The sequence below is a fragment of the Gopherus flavomarginatus genome, chromosome 4, assembly GCF_025201925.1.
Source record: "Gopherus flavomarginatus isolate rGopFla2 chromosome 4, rGopFla2.mat.asm, whole genome shotgun sequence".
Taxonomy (NCBI): domain Eukaryota; kingdom Metazoa; phylum Chordata; order Testudines; family Testudinidae; genus Gopherus; species Gopherus flavomarginatus.
The window spans coordinates 31,827,482-31,843,836 of record NC_066620.1 but is presented as its reverse complement, the minus strand read 5'-3'; the positions used below and the strand labels follow the sequence as shown (position 1 = coordinate 31,843,836).

Here is a 16,355-nt window from a genome sequence, read left to right as displayed (position 1 = left end):
TATAGCACATGCCCACCACGACATCACCCTTGTTGCTCTCACTTCTAAACTTAACCCAAAAACTCTCAACAGGCTTTTCTCCAATTTCATACTGGAGCTCTGAGCAATCATACCACTCTCTTACATACAGTGCAACTCCTCCATCTTTCCTCCCCTGTCTGTCCTTCCTGAACAGTTTGTACCCATCCATGACAGTCACAGCAGGGATGCTGGTTAGACCAGTTTAAGGGCTATACAGCTATACAAGCATAATTAAACTGTGATAGTTATATTGGCATGTCTCCCTATGTTGATACAGTCATTCCAGGTTAAGAGTGGCTTTTTTGCTTTAGTTTAAAACCCTCTCATAGCAGCATAAAATAAACTGAAACAAGCCAGTTTTTAATCCAGAGAAAGTGTGTCCACATAGGGAGTTATACAGATACAATTGTATTGCTTTAATTGCACATCTTACCTTATATTAGTATAACTTTTCCATGTAGACTAGCCCTAAGAAAATAAGGCTATTGGAGTTTAGTGATAATTTGTCTTGACATATCTAATAAAAAAACTGTATCATAATGCATATGCACAAGGGGATCAAATTAAGATTGTACAGGCAACCTTAATTCTGGCAAGTTCTAACTTTTTGAGTGCTTAACTTTGTACTTAACATTCTTTTAATGTAGTTTTTTATATGTAATGTCCTGGGTTCTAAAGAAAGCAACCTGTGGCATCACATTGATGCCCACATGGGTCATTGGCAGGGTTGGAACCATTAGATCCACCTCATAGACCTCTGGTACTTGAGTAAACTTGAGATAGCAGTAGTAGATTGTCATCTGCTCCATGGCCTACCCACTAGCAGGGAACATGCATGCACACACTCACTCTTTGCTAGTGCATTTCACAATAGAGGAATAATGAGTCTCAGGAATCCTGGGTTTTGTTCAGAGTTTTTAACAGCAGTGTTCTCTAATAGTCACAGACGTTTTTGCTCTTGGCTCATCTAGTCTGTTTTTATCCCAGTCCCAGTCCCCATCTCTCCTTCCCACTTGATTCCTTGGCCTAGTCACCACCTTCCCCCAGCTCCTCATCCTAATCACCCCTCCAGCTCCTTAGTTCAGTCCTCCCCAGCCCTACCTGCACTCAGCTTCTTGTCCCAATCCCCCTCAGCTCTATATTCCAGTCTCAATCCACGTCCCACCTTGCTCTTGGTCCCAGTCATCTCTCACACACCCTAGCCCCTTGCCCTTAACTCCCATCTCATCACCTCCTCTTCCCTCACCTCTCAGGCCAAGATCCTTTGCACCTGAATTGTGGTGCTTTTTTTTTTTCTTTCTTTTTTTCATCCACACTGCCTGGGATGCCTGGATAGCACTAAAGAATTCTGTGGCACCTTATAGACTAACAGACGTTTTGGAGCATGAGCTTTCATGGGTGAATACCCACTTTGTCAGATTCACCTTCGAAAGCTCATGCTCCAAAACATCTGTTAGTCTATAAGGTGCCACAGGATTCTTTGCTGCTTTTACAGATCCAGACTAACATGGCTACTCCTCTGATCCTGGATAGCATTGAGAGCACAGAACAGACAATCTCCCATGTTACCATGCCCGGCCTCACAAATGCAGATAGTAGCCATTGCAGAGAAAGTCTTGCTCATCCCTTGCATCCCTGGGATAAAATGCTTATAGAATCTCTAACAGGACTCAGTGTGTGCAACCGGAAATTTTTTGCAGGCTCATAGCTTGGCCAAATTTTGGAAGATTTTCATACAGCTGGCAAAAGGCTCATCCCTGACACAAAAGTGACACACAACCTGTCTACCAAACTTGAAGTCCTTGTTCCAAACCAAGTAGGTGCTAGAGTTTCTCAGTAAAAGTTATAAGAATTTTCTTAACATTGCAGAACAATTCATTTTTCCCAAATCTCCTTCTGAGAAATGATTAGACCATTTTAGTTAAAACTTTTTTTTAAAAGAATCAATATCACAGAGACACCCAGCATGGAAAATTTCAGCCCAAATAATTACAGTTTGGAAAAATTATAAACAACTGTAAACTGGGTCTTAGAAAGTGTTTGACAACACTAGCTATAGGCATTGCTACCTGTGCCACCTATAATGTTCATTGAAATCGCTGTACAAAGGTGCTGACTGTAAGAAACATTTACTAGTCAAATGGTGATTGTAGATTTTTATTTCCTCCTGTTCCATATTCAGACCGAATGTTCCATTTTCAGAAAAAATCAAGCCTGTATACCAGTCAGTGGTATATATAGGGTCTTGAGGGCCAAAAGATGCCATTTAATGTGTACATGTACCACCAAGTAAAGTCAATAGAAGCAGCTTCTGGACACACAGAATATGGTCCCACTTTGGCTTTCCAATAGTTTATTTCACCTGTGACTAGTTAATGCAATTATTTTGTAAAAAGAGAGTAGAGCTGGGTTTTTTGTTTGTTTGTTTTGTTAGTTTAATTTCATAAAACAAACAAACAAATCCAAATCTGTGCTTAAACACTGCAGTAGGCAGGTCATTGAATGAAGATGCTACTTCTTACTGAAAGTCATTTAAACATATTCTCCTTTCAATGCATGCGTGTCTCACTCTCATTAGTTTTAATGGGAGTTTTACACATTCAGAAAGAAGCTCCATTGATATTAATAAGTATTTTTCCAAATACTTGCACCAGTCCTTGACTTTGAGCTTTGCATTAGTTGCGTTATAAATACCAGAAATTCAAAGCACACTGGAACAATGGGCTGTTACACTGAATGTTTATTTTTAATGGTGGGTTTGATACTGCTCGGTATTTTAAGAGTTCACATTTCTAAGGGCTATTGGCATGTCAGCTTCAACTTCCTTTTGATGGTTGGTGCAGTACAGACTCCCTTTGTAACCCCAAAATTGAGTTGTGATGCTTGGGAGAGGAGATCAATTAGATAGAAAGATTCAGCACATTATTTCAGCCCCTGGAAGGATTTAAAATGCTTTGTCCCTGGTAATACTGCCTGTCATCCCTCCCTGTGCAGGGGGGATGATACAAAGAGTGGTACAATGGTCACCTTTCCTGTGACTAGCTTAGTTATTCTGACCCAAGAGATGGGGGTCCATCTGCCATCTTTGTTACTACCATATTCCCCCCTGGAAGAGTATTATATTATGTGACAGACCCAAACCAGTGTGGTACAGGAGTCTGGTAGAGGGCAAATATACTGGTCACTGGATGAGTAGTTTTCTGTTCCCTGAGTGACCAGAGCAGGGGCTACAGTAGAGTAATCAGGAACCTGCTAGAACCAATTAAGGCAGACAGGCTGATTAGATCACCTGCAGCCACTGAAGGCAGGCTAATCAGGGCACTTGGATTTAAAAAGGAGCTCACTCCAGTCAGGGAGGGAGGAGCCAGAGGAGAGGAAGTGTGTGTGAGGAGCTGGGAGCAAGAGGCACAAGGAGCTGAGAGTAAGAGGGTGTGCTGCTGGAGGACTAAGGAGTGCAAGCGTTATCAGACATCAGGAGGAAGATCCTGTGGTGAGGATAAAGAAGGTGTTTGGAGGAGGCCATGGGGAAGTAGCCCAGGGAGTTGTAGCTGTCATGCAGCTATTACAGGATGCACTATAGACAGCTGCAATCCACAGAGCCCTGGGCTGGAACCCGGAGTAGAGGGCGGGCCTGGGTTTCCCCCAAACTTCCCAACTCCTGATTAGACACAGGAGGAGTTGACCCAGGCTGTGGGGAAGATCAGTGGGGAGAGCAAATCTGCCAATAAGCACAGGACCCACCAAGGTAGAGGAGGAATTTTGTCATAATTAGTACTGCTCCACTCCACTGTCGGTAAAAAATAACATATAGTATGCTTCGATAGCCACAAAACAAAACCTGCATTTACATGGTGGGAGTGAACTAGTGTTCAGTATTCTATATTGTAGCAGATTCCATGGTGGACTACTGTCTACTATCTATGAAACACCAATCATTTGTTGTCCCCCCCACACACACACACACTGTGTTTCTTTCATTACCTAATTGTGTGTCTCTCTCTGATCATGGCATTCATAAAAATTGCTGCAAAAGGGAGAAGCAAAGTTTTTTTCATCTTTCTAACTACAACTAAGTGTGGCCAAAGGCCAATATGATTGTTTAGGATGGTAGAATCCATAGGCTGTTCATCCCCAAATGCAGATTTCTTTATCTCAGCAACATTTATCATTTTATTATTTTGTACTGAGAAATTTTGAATTGCTTAAGCAATTGTCTTGAAGATTATGAGGTCTGCTTGTTGGACTCCCTGGCTTAGCAGGTTGGACTCTTTTTGTGCCTGTTCCATCTCAGGAAAGGAAAGGAAAGGAAGGAAGGAAGACGCCCGGGCTGTGCAGGCTGTGCGAAGGAAAAACGTGTGCTTCTGGTTCGAAATGATCCCATTGCACTGCCACCATGTCAGGACTGATTCCCCACTCTAGCACTTCGAGTGCAGAAGGTAGGGGCCTGGAAGGATTCTAAAAATTAATACTGGCCACTCAAGGCTTGTATTAAACTCCCAAGGTTACAGCTTCTCTCTGACCTTGGATGGGTAGATGCTGCCACCACCCAAATGCAAAAAAAATGCATTTGAGAACCCAGAAGGGCACACTTGGGAATTCCTTCCTGTGGGGTAACCTCAAGCCCTTACACACACCCACGCACGCACGCACGCCAGGGAAGAATTGAAAAAAAAAACAAAACACAGGAAATCAGCTGTTGTCACCAGATAATTGAACAACATATGCACAAACTTCCTAGGGACACACACATCCAATCCTGTAACAAAGAGTCTTGTGGCACCTTATAGACTAACAGAGGTATTGGAGCATAAGCTTTCATGGGTGAATACCCACTTCATCAGACGCATGTAATGGAAATTTCCAGAGGCGCAGGTATAAATATGTAGGCCAGAATCAGTCTGGAGATAACGAGGTTAGTTCAATCAGGGAGGATGAGGCCCTCTTCTGGCAGTTGAGGTGTGAAAACCAAGGGAGGAGAAACTGCTTTTGTAGTTGGCTAGCCATTCACAGTCTTTGTTTAATCCTGAGCTGATGGTGTCAAAATTGCTGAACTGAAGCTCAGCAGTTTCTCTTTGAAGTCTGGTCCTGAAGTTTTTTTGCTGCAGGATGACCACCTTAAGTCTGCTATAGTGTGGCCAGGGAGGTTGAAGTGTTCTCCTACAGGTTTTTGTATATTGCCATTCCTAATATCTGACTTGTGTCCATTTATCCTTTTACATAGGGACTATCCAGTTTGGCCCATGTACATAGCAGAGGGGCATTGCTGGCACATGATGGCATATATAACATTGGTGGACGTGCAGGTGAATGAACTGGTTATGTTGTATCTGATCTGGTTAGGTCCTGTGATGGTGTTGCTGGTGTAGATATGTGGGCAAAGTTGGCATCAAGGTTTGTTGCATGGATTGGTTTCTGAGTTAGAGTTCCTATGGTGCGTTGTGTGGTTGCTGATGAGAATATGCTTAAGGTTGGCGGGTTGTCTGTGGGTAAGGACTGGCCTGCCTCCCAAGGCCTGTGAAAACGAGGGATCGTTGTCCAGGATGGGTTGTAGATCACTGATGATGCGTTGGAGAGGTAAATTTTATTTAAAACACAAAGAAAGGAACTACATCTGGAACTTAGGCTTTATGCGAGATCAAAAAAAAAACAGTTACAAAAATTAAGCATCAAGATAGCTCTCTTAAGGTTCAGCTTAAAGGTTACAAGCAAAACAAAAGCACCTGGGGTTAGCACAGACAAGTCCACAAGCTGATAAGAAATAACCCAATTTTAAAAAGTTCTAGCCCTCCCATTGGCTCTTTTGGTCAGGTCCCCACTTCATTCTTTTTAGCTATGGGCTTTTTTAACCCTTTACAGGTAAAGCAGCAAGTGGAGAAGAGCTACCAAGAGGGATTTTATAGTTAACTGGCTGGCTGGGTGTCCATAAAAGGAAGCTCCCCACTCCCTTCATTTATCACATTTTCTTCAGTTACTTTATTTTCACCTTACAGCACAATAATATTGTAACAGTTCATAGACGAAATCATGAATATTGCATATATGCTTGTTTTGTGTATATCCATGTTTTGAAACCTCACTTCCCAATAGAGTGAGCATGAGAAAAGACTTTTCATATAGGGGTAGACTAGTTTAAATTGATACAGATGTGCTTGTTTGACCTATTCCAGGTTAAATACAAATTTAGAGAACCCTTTCCAAATGAGATGTCATCTAGGGCTGATATTACTGCTGGATCACTGCTATATCTTTCTCAGCAGACTGTGTGGAAGGTTATAAACACCAGGGAGAAGCTAACCGAAGAATAGGATTGATTAATGTGACATATTTAAGTTTCTTTTCACAACTGTTTCAACAGCCAGTCATAGAGTTCAGCTGCATTCACAGTCAATTAATTTAAATTACACAGTCTTGGCTAGAAAATTGCTCTGTTAATCCAGTCCCAAAAATGAAATTTGATATTTTTCCACATGAACTCTTTTCTGATTTTTCATTCCCTGTTGTTTCTGCCAGCATTCCCATTGGTTTGACTTATTATATTCCACATTTAAAAAAAATAAAAATATGTCTATCAATTTTCAGTAAAGTAGTTTACTACTTAGAAGTGTAATGTGTCAAAACAGTTAAGAAAAAAAAAAGCACAGTAAGCACTGAAACAATTATTTCTTCTGTAAATATTACATGAACTGTTTGTTTGGGGGAAAATCTGTATTTGCAATAGCTAATTAAGATGACAGCAGCATCTATCTGTGGGTTTTCTCAATCTGTTATTTACATCTCCGTTCTTGGGCTATATTTTTCTCTTGTTAAGTCAAAGCAGCCCTCCATGTCTAAAAATCAGTTGTAACTACAGTAATTTTCATTGGACTGATGCAAAAGTATTTTAATATGCCTTCCCAGGAAGAAAAATGATGATGTGATAGTGTGAACAGATCTGATAACAAAGAACCTGGGAAAAGGAGAGATTTAATTCCCAGTCCTATATCTGAAATTGTTTTCCCATGGTCCCTTGTCTATAGCCACTGAGTTCCTGCCTGGTATACCTCATATTATAAAGAATCTTTATAACTTGCATCCTGTTTCCCAGCCCCTCAGCCAGCTTCAATGACATGCCATCTATAACTATTACTACATAGATTCCAAGTCCAGAAGGGACGACTGTGATCATCTAGTCTTACCTCCTGTACAACACAGGCTAGAGAACCTCCCAGGATAATTCCTCAAGTTCCTCTAGTTACATACTTGAATACGGCTTCTGTTCTCAGCACTCTATTGCACTTATTCTCTCCAAGATATCTAACAACCTCTTCCTGACTGAATTTCTGGGCTCTACTTTATTCAGTTCCTACCCAGCACTTTTGATACTGTCAGTCATCTGTCCTTCCCAAAATCCAGTTCTTCTTTGGTCTTCAGAGCACTGAATGTTCCTAATTCTCTTTTTTACCTTTCTGGCTGTTCCTGTAGCATCTCTTCGCCTCCCCACTTGTCTGCCCTTGTCCGTTACCATTTCGACCCCTTCCCCACACCGTCTGCCCATCCAGTAACACCATCTGAAACCACCCTATAGTTCACTCTTCAGCAATTGTCTCCATGTTTTCTTTCATGTTATTCTCTATGCTGAGCATGGAATGCCATCCCTGAACTATCCATGAGGCCCCAACTCCTTCACCCTCACTTCCAGAGCCCTGTAGTCACTTTTGATCTGCTCAGGGTCATGCTTTGCCATATCATTAGTGTCCACATGGATGAGAAAAGTGTGGTAGTAGTCAGAGGGCTGGATGATCCTCAGCAATGTTTCTGTAATGTCTTGGATACAGGCCCCAGACAATCAGCATACTTCCTGGGATGCCAGGTCAGGCCTGCAGATGGATGCCTCTGTTCCCCTTGGAAGGCAGTCACTGACTGCCATCCTTTGTTTCTCTTTGGAGTGGTAGTCATGATCATCCCGGCTTTGGGGGCACATGGCTTCTCCTACACCGCCTTTGGAGGATATTCCTGATCCCTCATTGCCAGAGCAGTGTACCATTTTTTTGTCTCTATGGACCATGGTTTGGGAGCAGGGGTGGAGCAGTGCCTGCTGCCAGAAGTAAGCAGCATCCAAGTTCCTCCCTGTGAAGAAGCAGCTTCCTCCTCTCCTGGTGGTGCTACTGCACTGCTCTCCAGCTGGATTTTGTCCTCAAACTTTGAGGTCTCCATATGCATGTTTTCAATTAACTCTTCCTGTGCATGGATACTCTTCAGCATAGCCACCTCCTTCTGTAGCTCTCCTACCTACCTCCTGAAAAATCCTACACTAGGCATCTCTCACACTGGGTGGTCCACCAAGCGTTGGGATAATGCAGGCCACAGTCTCCACATATCCACACCAGGACCTGGGTAAGGCATCCATAGTCAGGTTTTCAGTCAGGACACAGGGGAAAGTGGAGGAGTCAGGAGCAATGTTGGCATTGATGATACAGTCTTTCCAAACCATGCTGCTTTTAGTCTTTCTTACTCCTACAAACTCCCTCTCAGACTCCCACATTTGCTGTCCCCTGTTCACTATATAAACAACTTCATATTCTTACTTCATCCCCCTGTTGTTTTTTGCAATGTAGTGTTAGCCAAGTATTATCAGAAAAGAGTCTCATATCATCAGCATCCAATGGCCAGAGCCCATGAGACTGTTTGATACTTATCCACTGCTGTAGAGTCTGTTATTGTATCTAATGCCACAGGTAAGCCATAATTATTTGAGCTGGAAAGATTGGCCTGCACCTTCCTTTTTAAGAATCACCATCCCCTACCCCAAGCAAGATTGCAGCTGGGTGACATTTTGTATTTCCACTGTGATGACTGAGATCCAAGTCCTCTAACCTTTATTATTGCAAGCAGCCCTAACTCATGTAGATAATCATGTAGACTTCAGAGAGACTACTCATGTGAGTAAGGGTCAGAGCCTAAATGTGGAGTTATTTCTCAACCTCCATCCTTTACAATGTGTGATTTTTACCAATTTTTATATAGGTCTGATAATTATGAACTTTTCTGACCATCTTTTTTTTTAAATGTCACAAATGTCCAGCTTTTTAAATAGCCAGACATCACAAAATAAACTGTCTTAAACATCACGCAGTCATTTAAGTTGAACTCTCCTAAAAATATGGTAATACACAAAGGAAAAAAAAACTAATGAAATCAGAGTCAGCCTTACAGGATGTACACCTGCCATTTAAAAACAAAAATCTCTTACAACTAGATTATCATTGTTAAAATGAATTGAACAATTCACCCAAGAGACATTCTAATCCGATTTCATATTATGATGACACCAGCTTTTATGTTATCCTGTTAGACACTCACTGCAAATAGGGGAGGATTTTGCTCTAATTTTAAAATCCTTGTTTAATGAAAATGCTTGGTGCAGCTGTCCTGTAAATTGGTAATGTTTATCATGGGTGCTAACAAGAAGTGCACTTCATTTTGGAAAATTAATGTATTTGAATTCTTTGTCACATTAAAAATCACCAGAAAAAGGCAATTTACAGTAAGTTTAACATAGACCTTTTACTCTCCCTGATGTTATTTATCTGGACCAACCTCTTAGCAGTCTTAGAACTCTAGAGCTAAATCCTACTGCCTTCATCTAGGCAGTAATTGAAATATTGAAGTAAATGGGAGGTTTGTCGGAGAAAGGACTAGTATTTGGCTCACAGTATTTCATTTTTATATATTTTCATATTTTATATAATTAGAGCTAATGTTTAATCCATTATAAAAATGACTTCAGCACTTCAGCAGCATTCATTGCTAACTTTGGTCAATGCCACTCCACTTAGCTTTCACTCTTTCCTTGCCCTCTCTTTGTAAACAATGTTGGGTTTTTGGTTTTAATTTGTTTGCTTGTTTGTTTTTGTGACATGTAGTTAATTGATATTTAAACTGCAAATATTTTGGAAATGTTTTTCATGGAAGAAAACAGTTCTCACATCATCTTACTCCTTCCACCTTCAGTCCAATCCTGGTATATGACTGAGTGCTTTTAAACCCGCACTGTTACAAAATCAGTTTTACACATATCATTGACTTGAATATTCAGCAGTTATAGTGAGGCCATTCTTGGCATATATGCTGGCTTGCATGTTGTATCACAATTTTTTAAAAGAAAACCGAACATTAATTTATTTACATACAATAAAATCAAGAACACCTCTTCCTGCTCATTAATGCTCCTTAAGTGAGCAACAGCTGGAGTTTTCATAGATCTCTATTAAATACACTCAGTAGTTCCCCCTTCATATAGAAGGTTCCAACTACATTATAAAACCACTTTTATCCCTTGTAAGTAAACATGCAGAAAAAAATCCTCATTCTTTCAGATGCAGAAGGAATAAAATCCCATTGACAGTTTAGAATTCTTTCTGATAATTTCAAGTGTATTGCAAACTGCATTGAAAAGCAGAGTTAAGGTCACCTAAGAACATTTAACTCTGCCTGTGCAGTCCTCCCCTCAGAATAACCAGAGACAATTTTATCCATCCATCACACCCTTTCATATGAGTCATACAGTGGTTGTTCAAATTATGACCTTCTTTACAGACATGCATAGTCTATGCAGAAAGACATTCTTTGACAATTCCTGATTACACCAATGGAATAGAGGAGAATCTCATTTTCTGCTACAAATTAATACTACTTGTACAAATGTTACAGTTTTGCATCAGAATAATACATAGAAACTTCTTAGGCATGCAACTTACGGGTCTTCTCTAGAAAGCGCAAAGGTTAGATTGGTGACAGTGTCATACCACAGACGTAACTTTTCGTTTGGGCATCTGCACACTACACAAAGAGAATGTCTTCAGTGTTACAAGTAGGAGGAAAGATGTAAAGATGAGACTATGTGGACATAGCTAAGAGTGTTTGATTGACTCATGCTGATTTTCCACGGTTTTTCCGTTTTGTTTGTTTCTTAAAACAGGAGCTTAACTTTTTATGTCCATGTTTTTAAGGTTGGTTGGTTTTCAGCTGCAGAGTTGTCTTAGGCCATTTTTTGAAAAATGGAGGGAGGTATTAATGTGCAGCCTTAAATTGTCTCAGTAAATGTGGGTTGTTTTTGTTGTTTTGTTTCGCCTGAGACTGTATTAGGATATTTGTAGATACCTACAGTTCCAGTTTTTTCTATATGGTGTAGGAAAAAAAGACTATTTTTTTTTGTCTCTCTCTCTTCCTGTATCTCCCAGTCTCTTTGCCAATCTCATAGATTTACAATGTGGTTTTCCCTGAGGAAGGGTGGTTCTGTGGTTTAGGCACTGGACTATAATGTCTTCCATACACTTCTTGTTTGACTTTGGGTCAGTCACTTAATCTCCCTGAGTCTCAGTCCTCCACCTGTAAAATGGTGATAATAGCACTTCCCTACCTCACAAGAGTGTTGTAAGCATATGTTTCTTAATATTTGTGAGGCACATCAAAGAATAAGCCTATTACAATAAACATTCTTTGCTGTAAAACTTCATCTGGAAGAATAATAAACAACATTGCTAAACATCTGTCGAGAAATAAAAGTGTTACATCAAAGTGATATGCCTCATAGGTTTAAAAGCTGAACATGGAACAGATTTCCCCCCGTTATTCATTGCAAAAAGTGCTTAAATGTAAGATTCCACACTGATGAATATATTCTGCATCTCACAGTTTGGGTAAGTACCATATAGGACTATAGAAATGACTATATTCCAGCTGCAGCCTGAGGTCCATGTACCAGTGTATCATATCCCCAACTGTGGCTAGTACCAAATGTTTCATGGGAAGATAAAAGTAACCTTGAAATGGACAATTATGGAATAACTTGATGATAGAGAAAGTTCTTTAACAACATCACTAATGGTATGTCTACACTGCAATTAGACACCGCAGCTCACCCATGCCAGCTGACTCAGGCTCGCAGGGCTTGAGCTAAGAGGCTGTTTAATTGCAGTGTAAATGTTTGGGTTTGGGCTGCTGCCTGAGCTCTGGGACCCTCCCACCTCAGAGTCCTAGACCCTGGTGTCCAGCTTGAGCCCAAACATCTACACCATAATTAAATAGTCCTATAAGCGGAAGCCTGAGTCAGCTTGCAAGGGTCCATTGAGGGTTTTTAATTGCAGTATAAACATACCCTAAGTCAGGGGTCGGCAACCTTTCAGAAGTGGTGTGCCGAGTCTTCATTTATTCACTCTAATTTAAGGTTTCAAGGGCCAGTAATACATTTTAACGTTTTTAGAAGGTCTCTTTCTATAAGTCTATAATATATAACTAAACTATTGTTGTGTGTAAAGTAAATAAGGCTTTTAAAATGTTCAGGAAGCTTCATTTAAAATTAAATTAAAATGCAGAGCCCCCCGGACCGGTGGCCAGGACCTGGGCAGTGTGAGTGCCACTGAAAATCAGCTCACATGCTGCCTTCGGCTCATGTGCCATAGGTTGCCTACCTCTGCTCTAAGTGTTTGACTTAAGTAGATACCACTTATCTAGTTCTTCTATTTCTAATGTAACTGTGGATGTTCTCATCAAGTTTATAAATATGTATTAGTTTCTTAATCCAACTAAGATCCTGACACAGAAATTGTACATTGTATAAAGAAATATTTCTCTTTATCAGTTTTTAAATTGTTGTCTTTAGTTTCATTGAATGTCCTCTTGTTGTTGTTGTACTATAAGAAGCTAAATAGGAGTGCCCAATTTCTCTTCTATGTACCACTCACTATTTTGTTCACCTCTATCATGTGCCCTCTTATTTGTCTCCTCTGCAAATTAAATAGTCCCCCTCTATTCAGTCTTTTCCTACGGAAATCTTTAATGCATCTAATAATTTTGGTCACCCATATCTGGAACCATTCTGTTTTTGCTCTATCCTTTCTGAAATATAGTTATCAGAACTAGATATTCCCTTTTATATAAGAAATTCTAATATTAGCAGTGTTAGTTTCTAACCCATTCTTCATACATCCGATCATTTTGTTTGCTTTTTTGACCACGACGATATATTGAGCATATGTTTTCCTGCACTGTCTACAAATCTGCAGAATAGAAGAACGAGGAGGGAGTTGATAGGTGCTTTCAACTACCTGAAAGGGGGTTCCAAAGAGTATAGATCAAGACTGTTCTCAGTAGTACCAGATGACAGAACAAGGAGTAATAGTCTCAAGTTGCAGTGTGGGAGGTTTAGGTTGGATATTAGGGAAAACTTTTTGACTAGGAGGGTGGTGAAGTACTGGAATGGGTTACCTAGGGAGATGGTGGAATCTTCTTCCTTAGAGGTTTTTAAGGTCAGACTTGATGAAGTCCTGGCTGGGATGATTTAATTGGAGATTAGGTCCTGCTTTGAGCATGGGGTTGTACCTCCTGAGGTCCCTTCCAACCTTGATATTCTATGATAAATGATATTCAAGTCTTTTTTCCTGAGCAGTTGTAAATATTCTGTAGCAGTTGATATGGTACTGTAGCTACTCTTAAGAATGCAAGTATAATTATTGCAGAAAAACTATTGCTGCACCTCTGATGGTGTCTGCAATTACAATCAATTTAATATGCTCTGTTTTGGCTAGGATTTATGCCACCGTTTTTTCCTGTATATATTCATAGTTTATATATTGGATATAGAGAGAAGAGAATAACCTCTAAATGCAAGTACTTTGTCACTCCATGTTCTCATTCTTGTTAGAACAAAATGGCTGAAGAGAATTTTCATGAAATTTTCAATATTCTGCTTTTGGTATCTGACACAATCCTTTGAAAAATGACATGAATATACAGAAAAGCAGAGCCTCATTATAATACAAATGGAGAGCATCTTTGTATCATAAAATGTTAAGTCTGAAATGCCCAGGCATTTAGGACTTTACATAAATATGAGTGACAGCAGATATGCTAATGATCATCTGAACATATGCTGGCTCAGTTTAAATGAATCTACTTGACTTTATTTTCTTTGCAGACTACAGATGACATCCTGGTGGCCTCGGCTGAATGTCCCAGTGATGACGAGGATATAGATCCCTGTGAGCCGAGCTCAGGTGGGTTAGGTTAGTCAACTTTTTTATTCCTTTCTTTTATTTCATATTTGCATGCTGTAGTCACAAAGAATCTGAACTGGCAAATCTTTTCTTAAGCAGTGGGTAGAGATTGGATGACGGGCCTTCACTTATATACTTATAATATAGCCAATCCTCTCTCTTGGCAAGGAGACAATTTGCAAAGCTAGCTAATGGGAGCAAGTTATTGGTACACCTGAGCTGAACATCCTTACAATGTGGTAAGTATTCAACAGTACCCTCCAGTGCTCGTGTGTACGCGTGTGAATCTATCTATCTATCTATATAGATAGTATTCACACACATATATATATATCTATCTCAAATGAGGTTAAATAATATATTCTCTCTCCAAAAGGAAAAATGTTTACCACAATTTTGAAAGAAACAAACCCCTTGATAAATTTGTTTTTAAAAAGAATATCATACCCCATAATGTTAAAAATAATCCAGCTGTCATATTAAAGTAATGTGAACTTTTTCCTTGAGTTGTTCTTTTATCATCTTTTTTGAATGGATACCTGATTGTTCAATATTTGTCACAACTCTTATTATTAACTAGGACTATGTGTTGGTTGCATTTAACTTGTCACTCACCTTAGATGACTTGGTAATATCTCAGTACTTGCAGTAACATAGTTTAGCTATCTGAAGTAAAATGGGTAAAATTTTATGTGACTACTGTATGCAGTTTAAGTACAAACAGAGGAAACTTGAACAATGGCCTGTATGTTAAAGTGAACAACCAAAAGGAGCACTTCATCTTTGGTGCATAAGAGCAACTAGATAGGAAACACAATGATCACTTTTCTTCATCCTAGGAGATTTTTGTATCAGGTCAAAAAAGAGAGGGCAGATTTGGCCTCGGACATAGATATGCATTTCCCATTGAAGTCATATAGAGCCACATGCTCTCGTTCAAGGGAAGTTTCAGTAAAGGTGAATGAGATTGTAGCCTGTGCCTGTCCTAGTGATTGGTTGTTGTAGTCACCTCCTTCCTGGGTAATCAGTGAGAAGATGTACCCTATGGAATGACAGACTAGGTCATTAAAGGAACTTGTACGTGCCAGGTTGGTCTGCTAAGGTTTAAAGTGGGGTAAGACACCTTGGGTCACAGTTCCTGTCCCTTCAAAGGAGTCTGAGTTATGTTAAGGAACACCGTCTATGGCGAGAGAGATGAAATGCCAAGGCTAAAGTACTAGTACTTTCCAACCGACTAATGCATCAGCTTGAAAATTCCTGCTCTTTTCAGAACACCATTTTACTTGCAAAGGTGCTATAAATCATGGGCAGGACACACAGGCACTGAGACTAGAGTTTCTGTACACTTCAGAGTGAAAATAAATTTCCATAATTTATTCTAGTATTTCCTTCTTATTTTCGAATTCTTGAGGATAGGAACTCTATCATTTGCCCATCATGGATCAACACTATATAACATTCTTCTCTTTTGTGGCTCTGAGCTCTTCGCTGGCCAGCTGCTAAATTAGGTCCATGCAATCAGACAGTGCTGTCCCATTAGCAAATCCAAGCCTGGGTGGCCACTGTACTTCTATAATCTAGTGTTAAAATACTTGCCTGCCCCCCTTGAAGGAAACAATAGCTGTGAAAATATATTTACAGTGTCTCAGTCCTACAGCTGAAATTTTACCATCAGTCACTGTCAGAGCAGACAAATGTCTCTGAGACTGTTTTAATCTATGAATCTATGAATCCGGAGGCATAAGGCTGCAGATCTCACAAATCTTACTGGGCCTGGAGCCTTGCACACTCATTTAGCTGGTGGGGGTAGTGGAGGCATGAGTAAAATAAAGTTTTGTGACAAGTTATCATTTTCTATCCTAATTATGGCCCACAAGTGAATACAAATGTTGGTGTTTGTACACAGCCTTGCTGATAGCTTTATGTCCATTAGATTTTCTATTTCTTCTGATCAATCATCATCAAACAATGGTATTCATTTTCTGTTTGTTTAAGAACAGTTTCACTTTTTCATATGTTGCATTCTCAATTGCCAATGCTTAAAAAATATTTCTGGATTGGTGCAATGCTAGAAATCATGTTCTCCAAAATGCCCATTATCTTGACTGTTTTATGCATGATAGATAATGTTATCCACATCCATACATGAGTTCCCCTCCATACTCTGCAATTCCCCAAAGAGTTGCCCATCTTCCTTTCTCCATCCAGCTGTTGGCTGGTCCAGTCCCTTTTTAGGGCAGCATGGGCCAAAGGAGTTGCTGTAGCCCTAAAGCAGCAGTAACTCCCCAGCACAGCTCCCTT

At 40.0% G+C, this 16,355-nt stretch overlaps 1 protein-coding gene across 20 annotated transcripts in view; it reads left to right on the top strand.

Annotated features, from left to right (window-relative positions):
• NRXN1 (neurexin 1) overlaps window positions 1-16,355 on the top strand; it is a 1,267,446-nt gene that overhangs the window by 1,230,048 nt on the left and 21,043 nt on the right. For 12 of the 20 annotated variants that reach the window (XM_050951740.1, XM_050951747.1, XM_050951734.1 and 9 more), the window contains one exon: window positions 13,976-14,063. In XM_050951740.1, the coding sequence (XP_050807697.1) occupies window positions 13,976-14,063 (88 nt within the window). The remainder of the gene's footprint in view (window positions 1-13,975; window positions 14,064-16,355) is intronic. The other 8 variants (XM_050951741.1, XM_050951749.1, XM_050951739.1 and 5 more) reach the window with 1 other exon arrangement.